Raw genomic sequence first — 11450 nt, 5'->3', positions numbered from 1 at the left:
TTGATCTAAATTGAAAATTTACAAATGTCGTTCGTTTGTGACGTAACAATGACCACTGCAAAGTATTTCGGGAAGCGGGAAATTTCGATCGGAAAGAACGCACACCATTTTGCGACAAGCTTTTGTTACCTTTGGCTCACACTGGCTAAAAGTACTAAAGAAAATGGAAGGGGCACAGGCAGTGAGCATTAATACTTCGGAAACATGGTGCAAACAAACTGCTATTGGCACGGAAAACTCGAAAGAGGTTCATCAAAAGATCAGAGTTCTCAATTTCCATGCCAAGATAGATAAACAAGCGACATCAATCGATGAAAGTTCAGCCTCAGTTTTAAAGTATCGGACCCCAAATTTCAGGTACTGAAAACATGCTATTTACGCATGCTGGTTTCGCATCGTAATTTTAAAAGGTCTGCCCAATCAGAAATCTAGCTTCACTAATAAACAGTACCTATAAATACAAATTAAAGCATTTTAAAACACAGCCTATTGATTTGTTTTAGGGTTGTTGCTACAATAGAGATGTCACCTATGAATGACACTCAGATGTGGAAAGTAGGATGGATTCAAGCTTGCACAGATATGATGTTCCACAATACTTACGGAGATGAGGGATAGTAAGTATCAAAGAATATATGATTAACGGTATATCATTCCAGAGTTCAAATCATCTACTGGTACATGTTTATTTATACAGAAATTACATATATAGTTAAAACAATGATCATGTCAGATAATATGTTTAAGGGTTGGTGACATGTTTTTTACTTTATTTCAGTACAAGCTGGGAGTTTCCAGAGCTGACCAGCGGACAGCAGTCAATGATAAGTGATTGCGATGGCCACCACTATCCATGGTACGGCTCCCGCAATGAGACTGTCATCTTTGAAGGACCATGCAAAATGTATCAGTCTGCTACTATTGCTATGAATGACAATTTCCATCCTCATGTCACATGGAGAAACCCAGCCAATCGCAACCAAACAGAGCCCAACTTGTCTCACATCTGCAGGGATCAGTCGTTCTATGTGTGGCTGGTAGCCTGGAACATGTCGGAGCACAAGGCCTTCATTTTGAAGACGGTGCGTTGGAACATGTTTTTGGAAATAACAGTTGATCCTGCAAAACCACTGGGTCAAAGAGCAAAGCTAGTTAGTAATCCTATCCCAAGGCAGCCAGATGTTCTGGAAAATACAATTCCAATCCCACGCTGTGCCTTGATGCCTCCCAATGCCAACAGTGCACAACTACTGGTATGGAAACCCAAAATTGGTCCAGAAGTGCTCATTATTCCACCAGTGTGGAAAAAAGATAAGCCATTGGAAGAGCAAGTCATTCGCTTTGACAGCAAGCTTTGCAAACTCTAAAACTTTCATCGTCTGACATCAGTGCAATATTTTATCTGTGATCTCTTAAGTGCCTAATATATATCTTTTATACAGATTTTTTTTCTACATTTGTAAATTTTTTGATTGAATCTTTTAAATTATAGCAATTCTTATATTAAATATTATCAATGTGATCCACTTGACTTTCTTCTTTTATTGGAGTAATATCATTACAAGCCACAGTCCAGTGTCCTCATAGCTCGTGGCTGCTTGAACACAGAGTGAAAATTCATGCATCATCTGTTGCAACTGGATAATAAAAGGTCACATCAAAGGTCAATCTCTGCCTATGCTTTACTCACATTGGTCAATATTTTCAAAGAACTACAAGATATTCTTGTCATGTGCAACCACAACCAAAGGGGAGAGATTATACATATTGGCAGTGGTGTGTGATGATGTAGCAATACATGTATATGCTATCGTAAACAAAATTAGGGCCAAATCACAATTTTGCAATCACTGGTTGCCTCATATGGTTAAAAGCTCCATATTTAGAGCAATCATCCCAAATCTGCTAATACATGTAATCATATGCTGCCACATTTGTCCTTAAGACTAATAGTCTTTTAATTCTTTAAAAAAGTAGCATTTATATGTTGAATATGTGTTATAAATGAAAAGAAACCACCAGCAAAAAGAATAATTGTATTGTTTTTAATGATGTGAGAGAACATTTAATGCACAAACATAAGGTACAGTTTACAATAGCACTTTTAAAGAGTGATAGTTCCAATGAGGTCTTATTAACACAACTGACAATCTGTGTAGACTAAATGTCCCTATTATTAGACTGTTTCCATTGGCTCTGCTCTCACTGTTTTCTTGACCACCTCAAAAGGAATTTTCTTGACTTCTGTCTTCAGAACAGCAGTAGTACCTTTCTTGTATCTATATGATCCTTGTCTATATTTGGAAAGAAAATTGAAATGAGTGATAGAACTTTTTTTCCTAATCTTTAAGTGGCAAATTTGCAGAGTAACATTGAAAAATAAAAAAAAAATGTATATGTATAGACATAACATCAATGAAATTATTGTCATTCTTTGAGGGCATTTGCATTATAAATGGCACTGGCTTTCTCTGATCCAAATAGTACCTTGGCTTTAATTAATTTATGTACTAATAGTGTCCTAGACATTGATTTAGAAAGACTTAGAAACTTCTGAACAAAAATGACAAGTACATATACAAATACATTGTACATGCCACAGAAGATGATAAACATTGAATTCTTACGGTATTCTGTTTCAAAAGATTTTATTTAAATGCAACAATTAAAGGCCATCAAAAATTACTTCCTTGGTTCTCAGACCCCCGCACATCTGATTTAACATTGCGCATTGCCAATTTTTATCATTAAATGAATAAAATAAAATTTCGATTGTGTACTTGCCTATTCCGCAAAAAAAATTCCAGATTTAGGACCTAATTTTAGATACTTATGTCAGTAAAACGCTTGACTTAATAAAGAACATAATTGCATACATTGCGATGATTCAGATTTAATTATAACAATTGCAAATGGCCGCTGAATTTAGTTACAAGATGCTGTGTTTAGCTATGATTGCCACAGCAATGATTTTAGTTTTGGCATGTGAAGAAGAACATCATTTAATCTCAAATGCATATAGAAAAAGAGTTCCATAACCTTGTACTATACTAAACATCCCATTATGCTTCAATACATGGCTTTCTCAAGCCTTGTAGTTGTAGTGTTTCTTGAAGAACGTAATGACTTATTTATGTCATTTAGTTTGACCTTATGAATCTGATACATTCATAGCAAGGTAACTATTTATTTGCTTTAAACACGTTTCTGGATTTGAATAAGAATTGCACATTCTTAAAATAAAAATAAAATACTGCATCCTTTATTTATAACAAAAAAAAAAAGGAAAAAAATATCAGCGCCCAACCGCATCTGTTTTTGAAAGTGTTGGCCTGAGAACCAAGAGATTAATTTTTTTAAGGCCTAACAAGTTCCTAATAAATTACTGGGGTAAATAATGATTTCCATTAAAAATTTACCTCTGTCCTTTAAGATTAGCCTCGTCAAAAGGTCTAATATAATCCACTTTGTCTTTTGTGATGACACACACATCCACATTGCTTCCTGAGCCCAGATCGTTAAATATACCAGCTGCAATAGCATCTCGGACAAGTTTTTTCGCTTCCTCTTTCTGTAAAATATGCACTAGGTATATGTATACATTTCACTACATCTAGTTGTTCCCATTTGTATATAATAAAGCATTGATCCAAAGTTTTATCTTGTAACATAATCAATTACCACTTGAAATTCTCTTGGAATATTGCATACTAAAGTACTTAATCGTTCTCATAGTATTTTTATAATCTAGCATTGGGTATTCACTAAAATTGAACATGTACTGTATGTTTGATTGTTACATCTACTGGTAGCAAATGAAACCATGATACCTACCTCCATATTTGGCTTAAATCCCCTCTCAAAGACTGCCATAGCTGCTAGGGATCCAGAACCTAGAAAATATAAATAACTTTAATAAACATGGGCATCAAATTATAAAATGTAATCTTACAAAATGTAATGAGTTGTAGGTGAAAGCAAATAAAATATTTTTATCATGTTTTGTTACTTCTATTTAGACAAGCACTAATCAACAAATAAGTTCAAAAACATACTAAAAGGACACAAATGTTTTGCTCAATCCTAATATTCTTGTACCAGTATGTTTGTTTACATGTAATGAATGTTGACTTATGAACATACCCATGGTAACATAAGGGAGCTTGTCTGTGGATCCATGTGGATATACACTATACAGATGTGGACCTGTGGAATCCACTCCACCAAGCACCAAAGCAGCACTGATGTGACCCTGGTACCTACACATTATAAAACAAAATTTCAGTATTAATTGAATATTTCAAAATGATGGCATAAGATTGTCAGGAAATACAAAGCTAACTCCAAGCCCAATTATAAAATTTGTTAATAAAATTTATTTCCATGTTGAGAAATATGTTGACTGCAAGTTACATTTCATCACTTAATTGTATAGAAGTGAATAGATTTGGGTTTTTTAAAACTTGTCCATACCTAAATAACATCTGTTTAAGGAGTCTATTAGCTGTGCACACTCGAGGAGTTCTCCCTGTGTTCAGTCTGTGAAGTTCCAGCTGAGAAGAAATCATCTGTGTTGTCATTTCTGTGTCAGCTGCTGTTCCAGCTCCACAGCAACTGATTAAAAATAATTTGTTTATAATTGCAAATATTAGTAATGCGTGTGTAAAGTCAATGTCAGGAAATGAATAAAGAGACTTTCGAAAATTTATTTCTTTTCTAGGGTGCTCCTGTGATAAGTTCTCAGACACTTTGCTACAGGTATATTTATAAATGAAACTAGAGTATAATGGAAAGCTAGACACATTTCCAGTAACAAAGTTTACAGTGCGTTCAAATTAAATCTTGTCAAAAGGAAGATGTATTTTTCTGTTTAATATTGAACATGTAATGATACATTCAAACCCATTCCACTCACTATATATTATCAGAAATGTAGTGAATTTTGCTGCAGTTTTTGTCTGCCACAACAGTGTCCTCTGTAGCTCGTGTATCAGCTCCAAGCACAACCCCATCCTACAGAACACAAAAAATATTTTATATTGCTTTGTAACAAATGCATATTGCATGTTTATTAAATTTTCCTGAAATAAAGACAAGTGAAAACATTGCACATAGTAATTTTTATCTATACATGTGAATCTTATTCATAAAATGATCACAATGATTGATTAAATTCAAAGATAAATATAAAGTACCAGTAAGTAAAATTTGACAAGCCATTAAAGAGTAAAATGTACAGTGCTAATAGAATTAATTTACTTGTAAACATTTTTTAAATATCAATTTAAATTTCATTACAGTGACTGAAACATTAACTTGTTACCCACAACTTTTACAGTAATAAGAATATTGACTGAATTATAATGGATGTCACATTCTAATACATGTATATTTTTTTACCTTGTAAACAAGTCCAACAATTGTTGTTCCAGTTTTATAAGCGGTGGGTGCCTTTATTCCTTTTTGTTCAAAAAACTGGTTTCTGGAATGAAGTGGCATACTCAGTATCAGATAAGAAAGTAGATCATTTAATCATCAATCGTATAATTCATTAATTTAATCATATCGAGAGATTTTTTCCATAGAAACAACAGTCAAATCGCCCTGAAACAGCTATAATACTATAAATCACTATCTAGATCTTCAGGCACGACGCATCAGCAACTTCTCCCTACTTTCTCTTGCAAGTTGTTTATTGGGTAAAAAGAAAGGTATCTAAGACATGCTCATTGTTGTGAACATTTCAAATGACTTTGTAAACTTATCTTCACAAGTCAAGAGTTTCCGAATTGCCCTGCTCTACATAAATGTACAGCGGTGTAATTTTTATGCAGTGTGGAAGATCAGAAACTCATGACTTGAGAAAATAATGTAATTGTGAACCATGTGCATTAAAAGTAGTAAAATGACGAACCAGACTGGGATTCAAACACAGGCCCCCTGAATCTCTAGTCAGGTGCTCTACCAACTGAGCTATCTGGCCCCAGTATTCAAAACCGGTCTGACCGTCACACTCCTCCCCCTTTAAATAATCTTTGTTCCCGATGATCACCCCAGGTTCTTCCCCTGGCAGGAGTTACCCTGGCAGTTCCAGGAGTTTGCATGGCACCAAATGTAACAGATGAGAGAAATAATGATGGATATAACAGGATTTGAACTAGGGCTCCCTGAATCTCTAGTCAGGTGCATTACAAACTGAGCTATCTGGCGCCGGAATTCAAATCCAGTCTGACTGTCACACATTAAACGGTAACAAATATTTAAGACAGTTCTAGATGAATACCAATGTACTTGAATACCAAGATTTCATGAATTGTGAACTTACATAGTGAAAATCGACTTTGTATAAAGAAGTGGTATTAGAACATTATTTGTGTGTCAGAATAAGAACAGCATCACTATCGGGATAGTTTACCTCTGCAATTGAGTTATATCTACTTCAATAGTAATTTATACCCTTATAAATTGCATACATTATTATTGTAAATTTTTCATATATATCTAAACAAAAGAACTCTGCTTAGACAATTTCTAATCACAAAAAACTGCATAGTCATAACCATTATTGGTCTTCATTCCAACTAACAATGTCAGTATTTGATAGTTTAATTAAGGTTAACACGAATAAACTGTTTAAATGAAAAATTACAACAACCAACAATAAACATTATGCTTACCGACAACAATTTTCAAAAGAAAATCCACCTCTCGGCGTTTCGGCAAGCAATGTCGACGCCATGTTTCTTCTTTGTATCAACTCGTTCACGAAATATTCGTAGAAAGCAATGCAAAATGCACATACATAGCTGCATGGGATTTCGATATTTACATAAGACCACTTATGAATAATGTTCAATTATAGACAAAACAGTTAACAATTTAGTTGCTTTAAAAAAATATCATACATGGGTATAAATGAAATTATTACGATATCAAGAAAAACCCGTGCAATTGGGAGAAAAAAAACGGGCAATTTTCGTATCTCACAACTGAAATATTATTCTCACAACTGAAATATTATAAACGCATAAATTTCGCGATCCATTGCAAATATCTGTTTATATTAATGTGTCATTTTGGCAAATTAGCGCGTAATGTTATGTAACTAAACGCATAACTTTTGCGATGTAACGCGAATAAATGCACTGTTAACTTTAGAAATATATTAGCGACTATATTTCAAGTTATACCATGGGATACTATTTTCAATATAAGGCATAGGCGTCGGAACTCAACCGGGGGGGGGGGGGCTTTTATTGCAAACCATTTTACCTAACCATTAGGTAGATAGCATCATGGAGGGCTCAGCCCCCCCCCCCCCCGCCCCCGACTTTTTCTCGCAGGAAAGATAATAGTTCCTAAAATTACGAAAAGGTTGAAATATTGAAAGGCTGAAGTCATAAGTACACTAGTCCCCCCCCCCCCCCTCCACCCACCGGATTAGAAATTTCATGATTTGGGAACATTTTTTTTTTGGTAGGTAAGATACTTTTTTTTTGGAACTATAGGTATACTCCCCCCCCCCCCCTTCCCCACACGGATTAGGATTTTCATGGTTTTGGGAATTAGTTTTTTTTTTTTTTTTTTTTTTTACCCTTGTCTAGATATCTGAAGATTAGTCTTCCCCCTTCCCCCCTTTCAATTTACTTCCGACGCAATACAAATTTCGCATTCGATGGTTCGATAGGACACCATGACAGTATCATGAAGATAAATATATATATATTTCAGTGAAAACAAGACTTGTATTTTTTTTTAGAGGTTTTCTGAAACATTTTTTTTTTGGTCAAATGAGATGGGATTGATAATGCATATGAAAATTGTAACGAAAAAAAAAACCCACCCGAGTAACCGAGTATGCGATCGGAAAAGTAATATATAAGAATAATTACATGTATGTAACAATTAAATGGCCAAACTTTGATTTTTTTTTAAAGGAACATTAAGGAAATATAACTACGTTTAGAGATATATAAAAATATTAGCACAATTTAAATCCCCACCCCCAAAACAACATTTTATAATATATACTTAAAAAAAATTTTGTAAATTGTAAACGGGATTTAAAAGCCTAATCTTGAAACGATATTTAAAGAAAATTCAAACAAATTTCATGATTATGAATAAATCCATATATTTTTTTTACCAGTGTATAATCTATAATAATAATGCAATGAATAATTTTTGCAAATGATAATTTTACCAGACATTTTAAAGGTGTTGCGTCAAAAAAGCTTGGTTAGGGTATTATTGACATCAATAAAATAAAATCAGTGCGATCCAAATTATGGTCTTTTAAACTTTAACATTAATTTAATGATTTAAATCGATTTCATTTACATTATTCACACAATAGTAGAGTATTACAATTTTCCAAGAATATTTATAAACACAATGTTTCCATAAGAAAAACATTTATTTGAACATTGGTATCAATTTGTAAGTTTCAGGTCACCAAAAATGTGCTTAATGACGCCATTCGTGAAGTTTGACAGTACCGTGACCAGACTTAGTACATGTCATTTATTGGTGACAATATAGGCACGTAGCATCGTTTTTGATAGTGGGGGGGGGGGGGAGACTTATCCAAAGAAATTTTGACAAGCGAAAAAAAAAGGGGGTACTTTCCAAAACCCCTACAATCCTAATCCTTGGGGGGGGGGGGGGGTTAACCTTTGACTTCAATTTCAAGGATTTCCTTATTTTCAATTCAGTTTTTTACATGGTCCCATAAAAGTGGGGGGGGGGGGGACTCCGTGTGAATTCAATATATGTATGTAAATTTAAGAAAAATCTTTGTTGCGCAAAAAAATTGGGGGGGGGGGGGCTTTTTCTGAATTAGGATCGGGTTCGAAATTCTGATAACTACCAATAGGAAAACAACATGCTTTCATGTAGATGTAATTATTGAATCAATTTAATTCTATAGTTAAAGTATATTTTTAACCATTTGCCCTCTTTGAAATGTCGACAGGTGACAGGTAATATAGGCATTTTTTTACGCAACTCGTACATACAGAATTTAATCAAACTCGTGGGTATAGAATTTTATCATTTCATTGCATCACATGCAACATGGTTTAATAGTAGACAGGCAACAATGGTTTATTAAAAGCACATGGGGTTAAGATAATAGATCTATGATATACTATACTTATTTCGTCAATAATAGGTCACTTTCAAGTTATGTGTCATTTTTTTGCAGCAAGTGTGAATTGTGTGGAAAGGTTCAGTGGAAATACAAATGTCCTCGATGTGACAAAAAAACTTGTTGCCTTGCCTGTGTTAAACAACATAAAGTAGAAACTAATTGTAATGGTATACGAGACAAGACAGCTTTTGTGAAGATGAAAGCCATGACAGATATGCACCTCTTGAGTGGTATGATGTGTCTCTAGGATTTTTGAATTTTAGCAACTTTTATTATACTCATTTACTTTGTGTAACACCACAGTGCTATTTTTAATGCAGATTATCGAATGCTGGAAGATGTAGATCGTTCTATTGACAATCACAGCAGGGATCCCCTGAGACGGTCTGGTGTAAATAAAGTTGTTAACAATGTAAGATAATTGTTCGTGCTGTTAAATGATTTCAATTATGAGGTAAAAAAGAATATTGAGATAAGCACTCATTTATTTTGTATAAACTTAATAATCTACTTGTATATTTGGATGTACTATATGCAATGACATTTCTTTATTTTAGATGAAAAAGATAGCAGAAAAGAAAGGATTAAAAGTAAAGTTTCTTCCATATCCAATGTCAAAAAGGAAAAACAATACCACAAGATTAACCAATTACAGGTGACACATATTTGAATTAGTTTCAGTCTCTCAGTTAAAAAAATGGATTGTATGAGCAAAGTTAAACAAAGTTTAATGACAGAACTTTTTTTCTATCATATTTTACTATAATATATTCATGTGATATTCATATAATTTTCTTTAGAACGGGAGATTTTCTGTGGCATGTGGAGCTGATCTTTCCTCACTCAGATATAAAGTACACAGAAAAGAGGTATGTGAAAAAAATTGTTTAATCTACTATAAGTGTTGATATCTAATGCTTATTTGACAACATTTGTACTGGTACTTTTTAGAGTACATGAAGACACCTGCCTTGGTGACATGCTGAAGACATTCCTACACCCTACAGAGTCTGATCCTGTAAAAAGACAGATGTTGAAGTCTTACAGTAGGACTCCAGTGGAAGACTGTAAAGTTTTAATGCAGGAAGAAGGACTGCCTGCCAATATCAAGAGGTCTGCGTTACCAAGTTTTATTTTAACAAGAATAATTCATTATGAAAATCAGTTATTGTTTTAGTTAAAGAGTCTGTTCATGAAGTTGTCAGTTTGAATATTTTGATTGATTTGGTTGAATCAATAAGCTATTACAGTTCCAAGGGAACTGTAAAACTCCAAAAGAATTTTGGAACATTAAAGACAAACACTTTTACTCAAATTGTCATTATCTTGTCCCATATTGTCTCTTAAAAACCGAGAATATATGTAAAGTGCACATAACTTTGAAAAATATCATAATAGATGAATGAAGGTAAAACTAGACAGATCACATCAAAGCAGCATCTTGAATTTTTAAATTGACACTCACTGAAAAGTATGTCATCTTTAGGTTTTTTATTTGCCAGTTCAATTTGGACAGATCACAAGTTTCTGCATCAATTCCAGTGTTGTGTTTTCCTTCATTCCAGATATCATCAGTTAGATCAGAAAAAATCATTGTGTGAGAATCTTCAAGGGAAAAATTTTATTGAGTACCCAACACTCCATATTGTTCTCCCGGACAGAGATGACCAATACCCACTGTCGACCCCAAAATGATTAGATGTGAAAGTGAAAAGGAACTGATACATGTACACATGTAATACATGCACCATCAATTGACAGATGTGCATTTTAAGATGTGATATTACATAGGGCTTTAAAAGTTAAAAATTTGCAAACAAGATTTGAATCTAAAACAGATACATTCAGATAGTTACTAGAATTGAAAACAAAAATCAATGCATTTACTCTTACCTTTTCTTCAATAAACAAAGAAGTATTGTTTTGAATCAGAGATAATCAAATGTGGAATATCGATTTTCTCTCTCTGTTTTTAATCTTTACTTTGAGAACATAGATAGATATAGTGGAACATAAAGTTAGTTTCACAAAAGATTGCAAGATAATTAATTGATCTATCCATGTACATAAGCCTCAACCTTTTATGCTGTTTATACGATACTGTTTTATTACATGAATTCATTAATACATGTTTAATTTTTATAATAATCATTGATTTGTTAAAAAATAAATGTTGCAAGCTAAAAATGAGCATTGACTTTTTGTCAAAGTTTAAGATAGAATGTCTATAGGTTCATCATTCAATGCACTTTATGAGTATAAAGTGTGCGTTTGTGGAATATATTCCTCACGTTTGCAG

General features: G+C 33.5%; 3 protein-coding genes across 3 annotated transcripts; 2 read left to right on the top strand and 1 right to left on the bottom strand.

Moving 5' to 3' along the window:
* The first annotated feature begins 51 nt into the window (after positions 1-51).
* On the top strand, positions 52-1522 carry LOC105324880 (protein FAM78B). The gene is made up of 3 exons (XM_011424109.4): positions 52-357; positions 504-617; positions 779-1522. The coding sequence occupies exons 1-3, from the start codon at positions 164-166 to the stop codon at positions 1365-1367; spliced, it is 897 nt and encodes a 298-aa protein (XP_011422411.2). The 5' UTR covers positions 52-163; the 3' UTR covers positions 1368-1522.
* A 504-nt stretch (positions 1523-2026) lies between these two features.
* On the bottom strand, positions 2027-6818 carry LOC105324879 (proteasome subunit beta type-7). The gene is made up of 8 exons (XM_011424108.4): positions 6678-6818; positions 5401-5482; positions 4916-5013; positions 4474-4614; positions 4144-4259; positions 3835-3893; positions 3420-3571; positions 2027-2294 (listed from the first exon to the last, which is right to left on the bottom strand). The coding sequence occupies exons 1-8, from the start codon at positions 6737-6739 to the stop codon at positions 2177-2179; spliced, it is 828 nt and encodes a 275-aa protein (XP_011422410.1). The 5' UTR covers positions 6740-6818; the 3' UTR covers positions 2027-2176.
* A 2040-nt stretch (positions 6819-8858) lies between these two features.
* On the top strand, positions 8859-11346 carry LOC105324878 (box C/D snoRNA protein 1). The gene is made up of 7 exons (XM_011424106.4): positions 8859-8981; positions 9206-9381; positions 9472-9563; positions 9709-9806; positions 9952-10020; positions 10103-10264; positions 10717-11346. Exons 1-7 carry the CDS (start codon positions 8965-8967, stop codon positions 10844-10846), a joined length of 744 nt encoding a protein of 247 aa, XP_011422408.3. The 5' UTR covers positions 8859-8964; the 3' UTR covers positions 10847-11346.
* The last annotated feature ends 104 nt before the right edge of the window (positions 11347-11450 follow it).

This window comes from Magallana gigas, chromosome 2, assembly GCF_963853765.1.
Source record: "Magallana gigas chromosome 2, xbMagGiga1.1, whole genome shotgun sequence".
Lineage (NCBI taxonomy): Eukaryota > Metazoa > Mollusca > Bivalvia > Ostreida > Ostreidae > Magallana > Magallana gigas.
The sequence above is the reverse complement of the archived record's forward strand: the minus strand, read 5'-3'. Positions and strand labels throughout refer to the sequence as shown.